The following is a 19,637-nucleotide window of genomic DNA, read 5'->3' on the forward strand; positions in this document are numbered from 1 at the left end:
TTACTTTTGTAATACTGTATTTGACCCGGTCTTTGTACGTTTTGACCGTATAGAAACGCAATTCTTGCCATTGTAAGAATGAGATGTACAGTCAGTCTGGAAAGTATTCAGAACGCTTCACTTTTCCCACATTCTTTTATGTTACAGCCCTATTGATAATAGGAATAAATTCTTTTTTTTTTCTCAGAATTCCACACAAAACACCCCATAATGACAACATGAAAGAAGTTTTGATGCGACTTTTGTAAATTTCACTGGAATCATTGGCGTATCAGCCTTTATGTAAATATGATGTGATATGTGATTACTGTGGATTTTATCCTTATTTTTTGTACCCTTTGTCTGTTGTCTGTTGTGCTATGGACCCTGTGTCCTTAATAAAGCTTATTATTATTATTATTATTATTATTATTATTATTATAAAAGAATGTGGGAAAAGTGAAGCGTTCTGAATACTTTCCTGACTGACTGTACCTGCTGTACTCTACTGCCCTTACTTTTAAAAACTTGTGCTCTTATTATTTGACCTCTTTTCTTATAATTTTATTTAATTTTATTTGTTATTTACTGTTTAATTGTGTCTTGCCACTTTTAATGTAAAGCACTTTGAATTACCTTGTGTTGAATTGTGCTGTACAAATAAACTTGCCTTTTACAGCGCAGGCAGCGCCTTCTCTCTCTCTCTGTCTCCCTCTCACACACACTTTAATTATATAGATTTATTTACTAAACTATTCCTATAATTACCCCAATAAATCAAGTCATAGTTAATATAAAAGCGTCTGTGGGATTTAGTTTTGCCAGTTAGCCTAAACAACGTGTTTTGGGTCAAGAGCAAACGTCAGCGTCTGTTTATTTAATCCCATGTTGCTGTTTTTGGGAGTAAACACAAAGTCTTCCGACAGCAGTGAGTCTGGGTCTGATCTTTTTGTGTTTCGCTGAGCCGTACACACACTGATCTTGGGGTAAATCTGCTGGGACGTCGTCTCCTGGGATGACCGACAGCTCTCCTGGATGTCTTCCAACGGTTTTATAACTCTTTCCAGACTGATGTGCAGCAACAGCTGCTTTTGCAAGACTAGTGCTGATGTCTTTCCATCTTCACATGACGTTAACAAACACCTGGATGTTCCAGACCAGCAAACTGAAAAACATCTGCTTTTAAAGAGGCCTGAACATCTGCTGACGATCAGCTCATCAATGATGACGATCAGCTCATCAATGATGACGATCAGCTCATCAATGATGACGATCAGCTCATCAATGATGACGATCAGCTCATCAATGATGATGATCAGCTCATTAATGATGACGATCAGCTCATTTATACTGACAATCAGCTCATCAATGATGATGATCAGCTCATTTATACTGACGATCAGCTCATCAATGATGACGATCAGCTCATTAATGATGATGATCAGCTCATCAATGATGACGATCAGCTCATTTATACTGACGATCAGCTCATCAATGATGATGATCAGCTCATCAATGATGATGATCAGCTCATTAATGATGACGATCAGCTCATTTATACTGACAATCAGCTCATCAATGATGATGATCAGCTCATTTATACTGACGATCAGCTCATCAATGATGATGATCAGCTCATCAATGATGACGATCAGCTCATCAATGATGACGATCAGCTCATTTATACTGACGATCAGCTCATCAATGATGACGATCAGCTCATTTATACTGACGATCAGCTCATCAATGATGATGATCAGCTCATCAATGATGACGATCAGCTCATCAATGATGACGATCAGCTCATCAATGATGACGATCAGCTCATCAATGATGATGATCAGCTCATCAATGATGATGATCAGCTCATTAATGATGATGATCAGCTCATCAATGATGATCAGTTCATCAATGATGATGATCAGCTCATTAATGATGATGATCAGCTCATCAATGATGACGATCAGCTCATTAATGATGATGATCAGCTCATTTATACTGACGATCAGCTCATCAATGATGATGATCAGCTCATTAATGATGATGATCAGCTCATCAATGATGACGATCAGCTCATTAATGATGATGATCAGCTCATTTATACTGACGATCAGCTCATCAATGATGATGATCAGCTCATTAATGATGATGATCAGCTCATCAATGATGACGATCAGCTCATCAATGATGATGATCAGCTCATCAATGATGACGATCAGCTTATTTATACTGACGATCAGCTCATCAATGATGACAATCAGCTCATCAATGATGACGATCAGCTCATCAATGATGACGATCAGCTCATCTATGCTGACGATCAGCTCATCAATGATGATGATCAGCTCATCAATGATGATGATCAGCTCATCAATGATGATGATCAGCTCATCAATGATGATGATCAGCTCATCAATGATGATGATCAGCTCATCAATGATGACGATCAGCTTATTTATACTGACGATCAGCTCATCAATGATGATGATCAGCTCATCAATGATGATGATCAGCTCATCAATGATGACGATCAGCTTATTTATACTGACGATCAGCTCATCAATGATGACAATCAGCTCATCAATGATGACGATCAGCTCATCAATGATGACGATCAGCTCATCTATGCTGACGATCAGCTCATCAATGATGATGATCAGCTCATCAATGATGATGATCAGCTCATCAATGATGATGATCAGCTCATCAATGATGATGATCAGCTCATCAATGATGATGATCAGCTCATTTATACTGATGATCAGCTCATTAATGATGATGATCAGCTCATCAATGATGATCAGTTCATCAATGATGCTGATCAGCGATGTGGACAGAACCTACTACAACTCTTAAATCTTATTCGTCATTCGTTTGTATTTGTCTAAAACTGAGAACCCCTAAAATCAGATGATTTCATCAGGTTTTTGCACCAAAACACCCCAAAACAGGATTCAAAGTACATGTTTGCCTGCAGAGTAAATCCTATCTGCTTGTGTGGAATAAGATGGTTTACAGGTTCTTTAGTGGCCCTGCTGGACTAGACCTGGTCTAGAGCTGGTCTAGATCAGGTCTAGATCAGTCTGCTCCGTTAGCACGGGACAGCGGGTCGGTTTACCCGGCAGCCTTTTCACAGATCTCCAGGTCATCAGGTAAGTCCAGCAGGTCCGGGTGGTTCACCTCCACCTCCTGATGGTCACACAGAGAGAGGAAGCTCAGTTCTACTGACCCGTGGAACCAGTGAGACCAAAGAGACCAGTAAGAGCGGCGGGTACCTCCAGGATGTGGTGCAGCAGCGTGACTCTGGACTTGTTGGCTTTGGTTTCTGTCAGTTTGAGCAGAGTGCTGATCTTAAAACCTTCAGCGTTTCCTGTGTGGGTTCCCTGTCGCACGACAGAGGACATCACATGACCACTTATGACATCACATCGTATCACAGCGCTAAAGTTTCATTACAGTACACTCACATGTACGCTCACATGTACGCTAAAGGCTGGATTATGGTTCTGCGTTACACCCACACAGAGCACTCGCCGCTGCCGTGACGCCGCCGTGAACCCTGCGGACATCTCCAACACTCCATTTCGCCGCGGTGCAATACCCCCCGTGACCGCTAAGGGGGCGCGATCTTTTCCTGAATGGTTTATCCGACTTTTCCGGTCACAGTGAATCAAAGAAATAAGGACAACTATTGTGCAAAAAACAAAACAAAAAAATCACACATACATGAAGAAAAGAGCGCTGAAAGTTCACGACTGCTTCACAAACCGGAAATGCGTTGCTACCAAGCAAACCAATCACAGCCCTCTCGGTCTGCGACCTCTTGACACATAGTTACAATTTGTGGGAGGTGACGTCAGGCACGACGTGGCGTGGCGTGGTGTGCGCGATGCTGCGCAACCTACGAAGGCTCGCCATCGATTTGTTGCAGAACCATAATCCAGCCTTTACATGTACGCTCACATGTACGCTAACATGTACGCTCACATGTACGCTCACATGTACGCTAACATGTACGCTAACTAGGCTTGCCACCCGTCCCTTGAAATACGGAATTGTTACGTAATTGGGAATTAAAAGATGCCTTCCGTATTGAACCAATACGGAACGCAGTTTATTCCGTATTTCACAATTGTCCCATGCACGTCTGTCACACACGCACACACATGAACAACGAACTAACAATAATGAAAAAAATAAAGGACAGGATATATTAAAGACAGCAACATGTGTTGGTCGCTCTCTGCCCGCCCTGCTCACTGCACCGCCACGCGTGGCCTTAAAAAAGTCAAGTCAAGATGTCTCCAGAGGCTCCAGACACCACACCTAGTCCTAAAAGAGGAAACAGAGGTCTCTCTGAGGTGTGTCAGGCAGTATGCTGCAGGAACCTCCACAAACGTAATGTAACATCCCAGAGGAGCCAGGCATCTGTTGCACAGTTCTTCATACCTGAAACATACCCTGAGCTTGATATGGTTTGATACGGGACATATATTATGCTCTTATTTATTGGTCATAATATACAGGTGAAGGTCGGAAAATTAGAATATATTGCTAAATTTAATTAGTTTCAGTAAATTCAACTAAAGCTGAAACAAATATATTATTTCCCACTACATGCAAAGTGAGATATTTCAAGCCTTTATTTGTTATAATTTTGATGATTATGACTCACAGTTTATGAAAACCCCAAATAAAAAATCTCAAAAAATGTGTTTTATGAAATCAATAAAGAATTAAATAATCAAAATTATAACAAATAAAAGGCTTAAAATATGGTGCTTTGCTCAGTGGAGCTCATGAAGGGAGCTCCTCATCACTGAACTTTGAGCAGACCTGTTTGGAGTTCCACACCACAGTTCTGAAAGACAAGGAGCTGCTTGTCTTTTGTCGTTTTGTCATTTAATTTGGGTGCGGTTCTGTTTAACTGCCCAATGCAGGCAGACTTTGTTTAATTTACGATGACCATGCGCAGGTTCAGGCTGTCTGTATAGTCATGAAAGTTCAATGCTATTAAAGCATTTTGTTTTTTCATATAAAATATATACATTTCTATGCATTTTAGACATTTTGGGGATGTCCCTTCTTTTTGGCGCTCGCGAAAATCGCTGAAATCGGGACGTCCCTTATTTCTATTTCTGAAAAGTGGCAACCCTAACGCTGACATGTACGCACACATGTACGCTCACATGTTATGATGATGTCATACAAGGAGGCGGGACAGTGTCCGAGCACACAGCTCCTTCATGTAGCGACAGCGGAGACGTTTGGTTGGTTGTCTGTGGTTTGATGAAGCGCCGTGTGACGAGCTGATGCGGTGCTTCATCAAACACACCACAACAGCGTTGCGTCAAAGTGTCAATGTGTGAGAGAGTAGGACGAGTTTATTTTCTCAAAAATACTCTGAGCACCGAGACAGAGACTCACGTAGTTGAGGAAGTTTCCGACGCTGAGGATGAGTCTGCAGAAGCTGGGCAGCCGAGCGCTCTCCCGCACACCTGAACACAACACAGGGGATTACCAACACGGGAACTGCTTCCTGTCTGCAGATCCACCTCACTGATCACACATGCTGGGGGCGGGGCCAACTGTGGAGGAGCTAACTGTCTGGATCCGGACCCTAGAGGTCTAGAGGACCTGCAGGTCTGGACCCGGACCCTAGAGGTCGGGGGAGAAGCACATATTACTGTACTTTTGGGCTGAAGATCAGTTTTGAACACTGCCCCTGTCTGGTACTGGTGGTGTGTGGGTTCAGAACCAGCTCGGTGGTTGTGTGTACTGACTCTGGCAGGCTCGGTCCACAACTTGGGCTTTGGGCTTCATTGTTTCCAGCACACAGCTGCTCTCCTCACACAGCAGCATACACTCGATCCTCAGCGCGTAGCTGCAACACACAACACACACTTATGAGGAGTGTGTGTGAGTATGGGGTGTGTGAGACTGAACAGGAGGTGCTGTCCTCTCACCAGGGGACGTCCAGCAGCTCCAGGTAGAACTGGTCCACCGAGGCCATCTTGGGCCTGTCTGCCTGGTGAGACTTCAGGTTCTCCACCTGCAGGACACAGATTGAGGAGTACTGAGTTAATGGGTAGGTGAAGAACGGGTGAGAAGCCGCGATGCTGATGGATCTTGGAGAAGCAACTGTTGCTGCCCATAAATCTGGAGAGGGGCTAGGGCTGGGCGATATGGACCAAAAGTCATATTTCGATATTTTCTAGCTGAATGGCGATACTCGATTTATATCGATATTTTTTCTGTGCCATAATTGGGGTTTCCCAAAAGCCTCGTGCCAAATGTCACACAGGTTCCTTTATTAACAGAGGTCTGCACAATATCAAAATGTATAAAACAAATGAAATAAAAATAAACTGCCTGCATATATAGAATAAAAATGCTTCTTGAATAAAATAAAACAAATATATCTTTCCTGCATAACAATTAAATTAAAATACACTGTGCAATTAATACAATGTAGACAGAAACAGGCAGACTTTTCCACCTAGGTTGACAGTTATGCAAATAACAAAACATTTGTGCAAATCTCAAATAAAACATTCAAGTCAATTTGTCACAAAATAAGCTATATCAAAATCATAAAAAAAGAAAACAAAATGTATTTTTTTTTAAAATCGATATAAACGATATTGTCTCGTACCATATCGCGTTTGAAAATATATATCGATATATATTAAAATCTCGATATATCGCCCAGCCCTAAGAGGGGCTATAAAATAATTAAGTGTTTAGAATTCAAACCATGAGATAGTCAGTCGTCAGACAATCCCCCCCCCCCCCCCCCCAAAAAAAAAAAAACGGCAACCCCTAGCTGGAATGCTGGCGGGACGTTCAGAGCGTTGTGGAGAAGTAAACAGCCAGAAACATTAACAGCTGGTTTGGACTGGTGAACTGAAAACCTACCTCATATTTCTCTGGAAGCAGCTTGATCAACTGTTTCAGGACATCCACATCAAACTTGGATCTGTCTCCGTTCCGGATCAGAGACACAAACTCCTTATGGGAACTGCGGGTGAAACAGAGCAGGTAAGTCAGGAGGAACACACCTGGAGCCCAGATGAAACTAGTGAAATACAGGTCCAGGACATCTGAGAAAGGTCCAGAGAAAGGGCAGGGGAACGAATGGAGGAGAAGTGAAACATGTGGTGTGTAACTAAAGACTCATGAGGGACAGGTGATCAACAGCTCAGGCAGGTGAGACACCAACGTAAAAGCCGTAATGCGTTTGTCCATCAGGGATGTACCTTGGGCCCATAAATAGTTATTGAATAATTCTCTGTAGCTGTATTCAACGTCACACCAACATGCTGATGACTGAGGACTTGGATCTGAACATCCAGTGTGATGCGTTTGATAACTCCATGACCGAAAACGAGGAGGAGATGCAGAAGCTGTACGGAGGTATCAACCAGAGCAACCACCAGGAGGTGTTCAATTATGTAAGAAACAGTGAAACCACCAGGTGTATCTGAACCAGTATCTAACCAGCTGTGTTCCTCCAGGTGTTTCTAACCAAGATCTATCCAGCTGTGTTCCTCCAGGTGTTTCTGAACCTAGATCTAAGCAGCTGTGTTCCTCCAGGTGTTTCTAACCAAGATCTATCCAGCTGTGTTCCTCCAGGTGTTTCTGAACCTAGATCTATCCAGCTGTGTCCCCCAGGTGTTTCTGAACCTAGATCTAACCAGCTGTGTCCCCCAGGTGTGTCTGAACCAAGATCAACCAGCTGTGGTCCTCCAGATAACACAAGAAAACTGCTGGAAATTCTCAAGTATTGATAATTGTTTTTGCAGATGATCAAAAGGAAAGAATAGAGCTCTAAACCATCATTCAGTGGTCAGATGTTGTTTCCTCCAAGTCAGAAGTACTGCTAATAAAACTATCTCCTCTACCCTCGGTCAGTAGTTGACCCATCGCTGCCCCCTGCTGGATGTGTCACTTAGCAACCACACAAATTAAGCATGGAGGTGTGTCGGGTAGTGAACAGACAGATATAGGAATGTATGAAACTGGAGCATGAACTGGACTTCAGTGAGCAGGTGAGGCAGGAGGACAGGGTGGCGGGTCAGTCGCAGGACTGCTTGTGTATCGGCTGGAAGGCTCACCATCTGAACTGCTTCAGGAAGATGTTGAGGTTCAAGCTTTTCTTGGCGTCGATGAAGGAAATCTGTGAATGAGACACAAATTCAGGACTGATGGTGGATAACAAGTAACACCCGTCTGAACTGGAGGACTAACGGGGTTTCACCTCTTTGGGCTCAGTCTTGGCCTTGGTTTTGGTTTTGGTCTCTGTTTGAGGGAGACTAAAAAGCTGCTCGATGCTGCAGTAATCGGGTTCCACTGAGTCCGACGACAAAGAAGTCCACAGAGATTGATGATCTGCAAATCAACAAAACGGAGTCCTGGTTCAAAGCCGGTCCGACACGGCACAGATGAGTCAGAACCAGTGGAAACTCACCTTTCACCACTCTGGGGGCAAGTTTCTGCCAATTCAGTTTCTTCATTCTGAGCGTGGGGCAGGGGGTGGGGCTTACTGGAGGGCCGGGGCTGTAATACGCGCTCCCTACACTTGTAGCTACCCGAGCCATGATGATGTCACCTGTGGGTGGAGCTCCCATACCAGGTAGGGGTGGGGGAGGGGGTGGTGCTCCCATACCAGGTAAGGGTGGAGGAGGGGGTGGTGCTCCCATACCAGGTAAGGGTGGGGGTGGAGGAGGAGGAGGTAGTGGAGATCCCATACCAGGTAAGGGTGGGGGAGGAGGTGGACATGCCATACCAGGTAAGGGTGGGGGAGGTGGAGGGGGAGGGAATGGAGATCCCATACCAGGTAAGGGTGGGGGTGGAGGAGGGGGTGGGGGTGGAGGAGGAGGGGGGGCACAAACTGTGCTGGGGGGAGGTGCTGCCTCTAAAGTGGCTGCCTGTGATTGGCCCAGAGAGCGTTCCGGTGCTTTCGTTTGTACCGCCCTGTCAACAGTCGGGATCCTCTGGCTGGCTGAGGGAGACTTTTGGGGGAGGAGCCTCTCCAGCAGAGTCTCATCAGAACCTAATTCAGCTACAAAAAAAGATAAAAACACCAGGTAAATCCAGCTGCATCCCACCGGAAAACCACGACACAGAAACAGAACCAGATCATTGAGCCCTTGAGGTCCGACATGCTCATGAGGCTCGTGAGATGAAAAAACCTGTTCTTGGATCCAGACTTACAGTCCTGGGCCAGGAGGGTGGTTCGGTCAGTCAGCATCTCCAGACCCAACCATACGTCAGATCTGTCTGGATCCACCAACAGCAAGGCCTGAAGGATGGACAGGAGCTGGACAGAGGATGGACTGCTGGACACCTGGACACAAAGGTGATAGGTGGATTTAGATGATTGAATTTCAACTCTGGGTCTGTGTTCTGTCCAGTATTTCCTTGTCAGTAACACTGAGGATTTGCTCCCTCTTTTGAGAAAGAGGGCCTCCAACCGTAGAAGCTTAACTCCCTGGTATAATTCAAATATCAAATAGATAAACAAAAAGTGCGTAAAATGGAAAGGAAGTGGTACTCTTGTAAGTCTGTAGATACCTGTTGTGAATTGTGTTATTTTTACGATCATATTCCCCGAAGGCCGGGCCGAGGGGGAGGAGTAGCAGCAATCTATAACTCCAGTCTTCAAATATTAATCTAAACCTAAATGTGATTATAATACGTTCGAAAGCCTCACGCTTAATCGAAAACTCCTGAGCTGGAAATCAGAGAAGCCAGTTTTGTTAGTGGTAGTGTACCGGCTCCTAATAGTACATAAAAAAGCCATTCGCAAAGCTAGAACAACTTATTATTCATTGCTGATAGAGGATAACAAAAGTAACCCACATTTTCTGTTCAGCACTGTAGCCAGGCTGACAAAGAGTCATAACTCTGTTGAATCGTGCATTCCTGAAACTCTTAGTTGTGAAGATTTTATCAGCCTCTTTAACAGTAAAATCATGAGAATTAGAGTAGATATCAATCAGGCCCACCCGGTAGGGGTTGTGGGCATTTCTTCAGCTTTAGCGATTTCCCCAGGTTCTGACTTGACTCTAGACTGTTTGGATCCTATAGACCTGCCTGAGCTGACCTCAGTCGTCAATACAGCTAAATCAACCAGGTGTATGTTAGAGTCTCTAACATAGTAGCATCCCAGACTGATGATGGTTGACTCTCAAACTGATGGTTCACAATGTTTTTATTACTTGGATGTACAGTAAATACACTGCAAACACACCGTAAGAGCAATAAAGGAATAAAATAAAATAGAGTTAGTCTTTCTACATTCATATAAGTTTCATTTAACTTAAATACAGACCGACACAGCTGCTCGCTCGGTTGGTAATAAAGCTACCGTTAACCACAATACATAAGCTTGCCACCAATCCCTCGAAATACGAAATTGTTACGTAATTGGGAATTAAAAGTTGCGTTCCGTATGGAACCACTACGGACATATATTATGGTCTTTGTACGTTTTGACCGTATACAAACGTAATTCTCGTCAGTTGTGTGAAAACCGCACAAAGTTATGGAAATAAGACCTGGAAACAGGCATTGTGGCATAGATTTGTCAAATTGATTTAATTCACAGTATGAATTGTTAGATTACTTTGTAATTATGTATTTGACCCGGTCTTTGTACGTTTTGACCGTATAGAAACGTAATTCTTGCCATTGACCCGGTCTTTGTACATTTTCACCGTATAGAAATGTAATTCTCGTCAGTTGTGTGAAATAAGACCTGGAAACAGGCATTGTAGCATAGAATTGTCAAATCGGTTTAATTCACCGTACAAATTGTTACAGATTACTTTTGTAATACTGTATTTGACCCGGTCTTTGTACGTTTTGACCGTATACAAACGTAATTCTTGCCATTGTAAGAATGAGATGTACCTGCTGTATTCTACTGTCCTTACCTTTTAACAACTTGTACTTTTTATTATTTTACCTCTTTTCTTATCATTTTATTTGTTATTTACTGTTTAATTGTGTCTTGCCGCTTTTAATGTTGATGTAAAGCACTTTGAATTACCTTGTGTTGAATTGTGCTCTACAAATAAACTTGCCTTGCCTTATAAATTAACTTTTACACCATATTCTAATTTCCCGGCCTTTCTCCTTTAGGTTATATTCTACATAAGTGGCTGATGTGGACATACACAGCATAGGAGCTTAGGCTATTTCAGTTGCTGTCTGCACAGTCTTGCAAGTTCAAAGCTATTAAAGCACCTTATATGAAAAACAAAATGCTTTGATTTAAAGTTTAAAGTAAATACATTTCTGTTTCTATGTTCAGTTTTGGGGATGTCCCTTTTTTTTGGCGCCGGGCTGCTGAAATCGTGGCGTCCCTTATTTCTATTTCTGAAAGGTGGTTACCCTAACAATACACGAGAATAACCATGGCAACCAAACTCAAGCTTTACATAAATACGGCATAAAATTTGCAAAGAAAACAAATCCTTATCAGTCAGGTGCTTTTAGTGTCAGTTAGGCACACTTTAGCATTCCCGACACTAGTTTAGTCTTGCAGACACACTTTCTACTGCAACGGCTTAAACTTTTACCTTGAAAGTCCGAAGCTCCGGATGTTTACAAGGTATCCGCGAGACGCCTTCAAAATAAAAGCACTAAATATTGGTCTCCTTAATATATAACAAATAGAATAAAAACCTGGCTTTAAATAACGTTAATGAGAAAACAAACATAAAAACACATTTATAGAAATACTCATTAAAAGGTAATTTACAATTTCCATTTTTTTATTTTATTTTTTCGAAAATGATGTTTTATTATTTATTATTATTATTATTATTATTATAGGAGTGAGCATATTATTATTATTATTATTATTATTATTATTATTATTATTATTATTATTAATAGTAATCATAGTAATAATAATAATAATAATAATAATAATAATATTAATACTATAGAGAAAATACCACAGTTTTATTTTTTTTTATTTATTTTTTTTTTATATTTTTATCCCGGTTTTTTTCCCATTTTTTTTACCACCCCGTGCTCCTACCTACTGACAGTCCTGGGCATTGCCATCCTCTACCAACCCCGGGAGGGCCCTGCACTGAGCTCAGGTCTCCTCCTTAACCTGAGGAGTGAGCAGGCCGCATCTTTTCACCAGACAGGGTGGGGTTTCTCCGGCCGAACGTAGCGCGTGGAAGGATCACGTTATTCCGGCCGGATCCTCCCCACCCCATCTGGCGCCCCGGTTGGGGCGGGCATGTATAGCCCAGGACTGTGTGCATGTTTTTGTGAGGGTAGCTCCCATTAGCTACCCAGGGGAACACGGGGAGAACATACAAACTCCACACAGAAAGATCCTTTCGCCAACCCCACCCATGGTGTGGGCACCGAAGTCATGGGGGAACTAACACGCACTTCAGCACCCACAGCGTCCCCCGGCGGGAATCGAACCCAGGACCTTCTTGCTGTGAGACGGCTGCACTACCAGCTGCGCCACCGTGCCCCCTATACCACAGTTTTAAATGCCGATCTTATCATTTTATTTAGTTTTTAATCAGCTACACCTTTAGATTGGGCCGTGAAAATATTGTCAGACATTAAACCGGTCCGCGGTACAGAAAAGGTTGGGGACCACTGTGTTAGACCGCATCCCGACTCAACTATTCAAAAATGTCTCTTATTGGCGCGACAATACTGGACCAGATCAACTTATCCCTAAACTTAGGATGTGTACCACAGGTTTTCAAAGTTGCAGTAATTAAACCTTTACTTAAAAAACCTTCTCTTGACCCAGACATCTTAGTTAATTACAGACCAATTTACAACCTTCCATTTGTATCTAAAAAAAGACCACCTAGAGACAACTGAGCATAATAGATGTTTTAGGAATAAAACAGAATTGAAAAGAGACTCGAGAATCACTGACCACAGCACCAAACTGGTGGTGTACGAGAGCGAACATGAGCGCTGGGTCCAACAGCAGCTACGTTCCTGAGGTCATGTGATGATCAGAGAAGCATTAACAACCCTTAGTTAACTGGTCTTTCGTCCATATCCAGTGCTTTTCCACTTTTGTAACTGTTCAAGATCAATACGTATCAATAACTGTGGGCTGGACCGCTGCTGTCAATGACTGCAGTGTGTTGGAGAGAATACCAGCATCACTGAGATCACACTTTAGCCGTCACCTAAATCCATAATGTATTTTACGGCTATTGTAACAACGTCACCTGCAATTCCTAAGCGCAGTAGACGAACACGAGGCTCAGAACTGAACGGAAACAGCAGTGAGACATCTGGAGCGACAAACCACCATCTTGCCTCACGGTTACTTAGTTGTATGTATTATTATACTCCTCCATATCCGTCAAATAATCCATTGACCGCCTCAGTATTAAGAGTAGCTTTTAGGTGCATTTAGATCTCTTCATGTCTTATGCTATTTTAGCATTTCACCCCCATTTTTTATATAGCTCTCCCATTTAGCCCACAGCATGTGTCTCCTCCCAAGATTTCCTCTGATTTTACATGTTAACTGCTCCATTTCTTTTACTTGTTCCATTAAGTCCAGCCATTTCTCTAAAACTGGACTTAATTTCTGAAGCCAGTTTTTTGTTATGAGTTTATGAGCTGTTATTCTTAAAATTCGTATAAGGTACTTATCCTCAGTTTTAACTATCTCTTTTGGCATTTTTCCTAACAAAGCAAACTCATAATCGATATTTAAGTCCAATTTACAAATACAACAGATTTCTTTACCAATACTTGACCAATACATTTTCAGAATAGGACAGGTCCAGAAGATGTGACTGTAATCAGCATGGTTTTCACCACAATCCCGCCAACATTTTGATGTTGCTGATTGCTGGAATTTAGCTTGTTGGACAGGTGTTAGAAAATATCTCATCTGAATCTTCCATGCATATTCTCGCCAGAACAGAGATGCAGTTGTTTTATGTGAGGATAAACGTATATTTTCCCAATCGGGTTCAGATATAATAAGATCGAGTTCTTCTTGCCAACTTATTTTTTGAAGACACAAAACTAACTGTATTTTAGATATGAAGTCATGGATGGCAGAGAACTTTCTATAGCTCAACCAGGATAAAACAGAATTATTGGTCCTGAAGCCAAGAGAGAGAAACGTTTACCAAAACTACAAGATTTTAAACCATCACATTGTGTAAAGAATTTGGGTGTTATTTTTGACTCTGAGCTGAATTCTATTCCTCGTTATCAAAAACACATCAAAAATAGGTTTTTATCACCTTAAGAACATAGCCAGAGTCCGCCCATTTCTCTCTCGGGCGAACACGGAGGTGCTGATGCATGCTTTTATCCGCCCACGTGTGGTCCAGCTGCGGTGCACGTGACCCCTGAACTAACAGCTCAGAGGTGTTTATGTGCACGTCATCATGAACAGGTGTAGTTTACAGCAGAGTGACACCACCAGTGGAGCGTTGGTGGACATGCGTAGATGATGAGCTCATTCTAATACTAATCTTCATCTCAATTCAGGTGAGAACCTCCGGCGGTGATGTCTGAGGTGGAGGTGGGGGAGTTTCAGGTACCTTGGTGAAGAGCGAGGTGAACACCTCCTGGTGGTTGCTCATGTCGATGCCTCCGTACAGCTTCTGCATCTCCTCCTCGTCCTCGGTCATGGAGTCCTCAAACGCATCACACTGGATGTTCAGGTCCAAGTCCTCGGTCTCCCTGGAGACGGAGACTCATCACTAACTCAATTCAATTCAATTTTATTTATATAGCGTCTATTACAACAGAAGTTGTCTCTAGGATCTTTCCAGAGACCCAGAACATGAACCCCGATTACATAAACATAACAAACACTGGCGGGTAAAAAACTCCTAGTGGGAGAAAAACGTTAAACCAAACAGTGGCAAGAAAAACTCCCCTTTAGGAGGGAAAAAACCTGAACCAGGACCTGGATCATAAGGGGGGACCCTCCTGCTGAAGACCAGCTGGGCAGAGCAGGAAAAGAGAAAACAGACAGATAGAATGAAGAACAGAGAAAGGAGAGACACAGACACAATGGCTAAGACTACGTTCACACTGCAGTTCCCAAGTGACCCAAATCCGATTTTTTGCTCATATGTGACTCAGATCGGATTTGTTTATGACAGTGTGAACAGCACAAGTCACATGGAATCTGATCTTTTCAAATCAGATTCAGGTCTTCCATATGTGGTTCTAAATCGGATACAGGTCTGATGTTTTGCAATGCGACCTCAGTGTGAACAGCCAGGTCGGAATTAATGCGACTTTGACGTCACTTGAGAGCGACCGTTGTCATAATACTGCGCTGGCGGGGGCGGGAGTCACTCGGAAGTGATTGGAAAATTAAAAATGCGGCTTTCTTTCTCCTCCTTCTCCTCTTCATTAACACTTGCTCACAGTTTCGTCGGCTTCCACCACACAACAACTTCAAAATATCCCCATGTACGCTCACTTCTGTTGCCTCCATGTTTACCGCCGTATGACAACGCGCTGCGTGTGACGTCTTTGTTATTGTTCCTCTGCGCATGCGGGTCAGTTCAGGGCCGCGATGCGTTCACACTCCAGTCTGATATAGGACACATTTTAAAAGATAATGTGAACAGCCCCACAAAAAACAAAAATCGGATATGGGAAAAAAATCGGAATTGAGCATTAAGGCCTGCAGTGTGAACGTAGTCTAACTGGTGCACTACAGGGATGACTATATAAACAGATGTAGACAGCAGACACTGAGGTGGTCGGGGGGGCAGGCCAGGATTTCAGCAAGCATATAGCAGACATCGACACAGACAGGTGGAAGCAGCAGTGGGATGAGCAACTGGTGAGAACCGGATGGTCATGGCGCTACAGATGAAGTCTTTACCTGAATCGGGGGAGCAGATCCAGCAGCTGCAGACCTACAATACAAATGGTAAGAATGTCAGATGGTGGCTCGGAGTTAGCGGTCTGGGTCAGCGCCCCAGTTACCAGTAACACCAGTCAAGACTGCGGGGCGTACCGACGAACTCGCGCCGCAGGCGGGCCCTCTTCCGCAGGTCTTCCTGTCCCAGCACCAGCACATTGACCATGCTCATCAGCGTCACCATGTATGGGACGTTATCGGTGGCCTGGAGCTCGCTCATGATCACGCTGAAGCGGTACTGCTGCTTCTTCACACTCTGGACACACACACAAGACCAACGCTCAGGTGTGTGCAGCTCAGATTCAAACAGGAAGTCACATGTTTGAAGGGTAAACAGCTGACAGGAAGACTGGTGATCACAGGTGATGAGCTGGTCCTGTCAGGATGCAACCATTGACGGGTTGGATGGAACCACAAGCATTCCAGGCTGCTGGTAGATGTTCTTTGGTTATTGTTGTAACTAGTCCCTCATAGAAATGAAGGGGACAAAAGAACTCCCTTTGTACTGGAGCTAGTTCACTATAGAGGAACGTGAAGGATGGCTGAACAGGGAGACAACGACATTAAAACCCCTGACTTCTAACTGGATCTGTAACTGGTTCCTGGAATTCCTCACTGGCATGCCCAGTCTGTGCATGTGGAAACAACTGCTTCTCCATCATCTCTCTGAGTACTTGTGTCCCTCACAGGACACACCTACATAACACCTGCAATAACACCTAAAATAACACTTGCAACAACACATGTAATAATACCTGCAATAACACCTGCAACACCACCTAAAATAACACCTGCAATAATACCTGCAACACCACCTAAAATAACACCTGCAATAATACCTGCAACACCACCTAAAATAACACCTGCAACAATACCTGCAACACCACCTAAAATAACACCTGCAATAATACCTGCAAAAACACCTGCAACAGCTGTAATAATACCTGCAATAATACCTTAAATAACACCTGCAATAACACCTGTAATAACACCTGCAATAACACCTGCAATAACACCTGCAATAACACCTGCAATAACACCTGCAATAATACCTGCAACAACACCAGCAATAACACCTGTAATAACACCTGCAATAACACCTGTAATAATACCTGCAATAACACCTGCAATAACACCTGTAATAACACCTGCAATAATACCTGCAACAATACCTGCAATAATACCTGCAACAATACCTGCAACAATACCGGCAACAATACCTGCAATAATACCTGCAATAACACCTGCAATAATACCTGCAATAACACCTGCAATAACACCTGCAATAATACCTGCAATAATACCTGCAACAACACCTGCAACAATACCGGCAACAATACCTGCAATAATACCTGCAATAACACCTGCAATAATACCTGCAATAACACCTGCAATAATACCTGCAATAACACCTGCAATAACACCTGCAATAATACCTGCAATAATACCTGCAACAACACCTGCAATAATACCTGCAATAACACCTGCAATAACACCTGCAATAATACCTGCAATAATACCTGCAATAACACCTGCAATCACACCTGCAAAAACACCTGCAAAAACACCTTCAAAAACACCTGCAATCACACCTACAATCACACCTACAATCACACCTACAATAACACCTGTAATAATACCTGCAGCAACACCAGCAATATTACCTGCAATAACACCTGTAATAATACCTGCAATAACGCCTGCAATAATACCTGCAATAACACCTGCAATAACACCTGCAACAACACCTGCAATAATACCTGCAATAATACCTGCAATAACACCTGCAATAATACCTGCAATAACACCTGCAATAACACCTGCAATAATACCTGCAATAATACCTGCAATAATACCTGCAATAACACCTGCAACAACACCTGCAATATTACCTGTAATAACACCTGCAATATTACCTGTAATAACACCTGCAATAACACCTGCAATAATACCTGCAATAATACCTGCAATAACACCTGCAATAATACCTGCAATAACACCTGCAATAATACCTGCAACAATACCTGCAATAATACCTGCAACAATACCTGCAATAAGACCTGTAATAACACCTGCAATAATACCTGCAATAATACCTGCAACAATACCTGCAATAATACCTGCAACAATACCGGCAACAATACCTGCAACAATACCGGCAACAATACCTGCAATAATACCTGCAATAATACCTGCAACAATACCTGCAACAATACCTGCAACAATACCTGCAATAATACCTGCAATAATACCTGCAATAATACCTGCAATAATACCTGCAATAATACCTGCAATAACACCTGTAATAACACCTGCAACAATACCTGTAATAACACCTGCAATAATACCTGCAATAATACCTGCAATAATACCTGTAATAATACCTGCAATATTACCTGCAACAACACCTAAAATAACACCTGCAATAACATCTGCAATAATACCTGCAACAATACCTGCAATAATACCTGTAATAACACCTGCAACAATACCTGCAATAATACCTGCAACAATACCTGCAATAATACCTGCAACAATACCTGCAATAATACCTGCAACAATACCTGCAATAATACCTGCAACAATACCTGCAATAATACCTGCAATAATACCTGCAATAATACCTGTAATAATACCTGCAACAATACCTGCAATAATACCTGCAACAATACCTGCAATAATACCTGCAACAATACCTGCAATAATACCTGCAACAATACCGGCAACAATACCTGCAATAATACCTGCAATAACACCTGCAATAATACCTGCAATAACACCTGCAATAACACCTGCAATAATACCTGCAATAATACCTGCAACAACACCTGCAATAATACCTGCAATAACACCTGCAATAACACCTGCAATAATACCTGCAATAATACCTGCAATAACACCTGCAATCACACCTGCAAAAACACCTGCAAAAACACCTTCAAAAACACCTGCAATAACACCTGCAATAACACCTGCAATCACACCTACAATCACACCTACAATCACACCTACAATAACACCTGTAATAATACCTGCAACAACACCAGCAATATTACCTGCAATAACACCTGTAATAATACCTGCAATAACGCCTGCAATAATACCTGCAATAACACCTGCAATAACACCTGCAACAACACCTGCAATAATACCTGCAATAATACCTGCAATAACACCTGCAATAATACCTGCAATAACACCTGCAATAACACCTGCAATAATACCTGCAATAATACCTGCAATAATACCTGCAATAACACCTGCAACAACACCTGCAATATTACCTGTAATAACACCTGCAATATTACCTGTAATAACACCTGCAATAACACCTGCAATAATACCTGCAATAATACCTGCAATAACACCTGCAATAATACCTGCAATAACACCTGCAATAATACCTGCAACAATACCTGCAATAATACCTGCAACAATACCTGCAATAAGACCTGTAATAACACCTGCAATAATACCTGCAATAATACCTGCAACAATACCTGCAATAATACCTGCAACAATACCGGCAACAATACCTGCAACAATACCGGCAACAATACCTGCAATAATACCTGCAATAATACCTGCAACAATACCTGCAACAATACCTGCAATAATACCTGCAATAATACCTGCAATAATACCTGCAATAATACCTGCAATAATACCTGCAATAACACCTGTAATAACACCTGCAACAATACCTGTAATAACACCTGCAATAATACCTGCA

General features: G+C 42.5%; 1 protein-coding gene across 1 annotated transcript in view; it reads right to left on the reverse strand.

Annotated features, from left to right (window-relative positions):
* The window catches only part of LOC133418705 (inverted formin-2-like), a 44,346-nt gene that overhangs the window by 12,532 nt on the left and 12,177 nt on the right, over nucleotides 1-19,637 (reverse strand). Inside the window, exons 5-17 of the mRNA XM_061707533.1 lie at nucleotides 16,001-16,160; nucleotides 15,866-15,899; nucleotides 14,559-14,700; nucleotides 9,196-9,328; nucleotides 8,450-9,043; nucleotides 8,240-8,370; nucleotides 8,097-8,158; nucleotides 6,898-7,000; nucleotides 5,946-6,031; nucleotides 5,763-5,863; nucleotides 5,407-5,477; nucleotides 3,255-3,362; nucleotides 3,098-3,168 (exon numbers count right to left, since the gene is read on the reverse strand). Coding sequence (XP_061563517.1) covers nucleotides 3,098-3,168; nucleotides 3,255-3,362; nucleotides 5,407-5,477; nucleotides 5,763-5,863; nucleotides 5,946-6,031; nucleotides 6,898-7,000; nucleotides 8,097-8,158; nucleotides 8,240-8,370; nucleotides 8,450-9,043; nucleotides 9,196-9,328; nucleotides 14,559-14,700; nucleotides 15,866-15,899; nucleotides 16,001-16,160 — 1,796 coding nt within the window. The remainder of the gene's footprint in view (nucleotides 1-3,097; nucleotides 3,169-3,254; nucleotides 3,363-5,406; nucleotides 5,478-5,762; nucleotides 5,864-5,945; nucleotides 6,032-6,897; nucleotides 7,001-8,096; nucleotides 8,159-8,239; nucleotides 8,371-8,449; nucleotides 9,044-9,195; nucleotides 9,329-14,558; nucleotides 14,701-15,865; nucleotides 15,900-16,000; nucleotides 16,161-19,637) is intronic.

This window comes from Cololabis saira, chromosome 18 (assembly GCF_033807715.1).
Source record: "Cololabis saira isolate AMF1-May2022 chromosome 18, fColSai1.1, whole genome shotgun sequence".
NCBI lineage: Eukaryota > Metazoa > Chordata > Actinopteri > Beloniformes > Belonidae > Cololabis > Cololabis saira.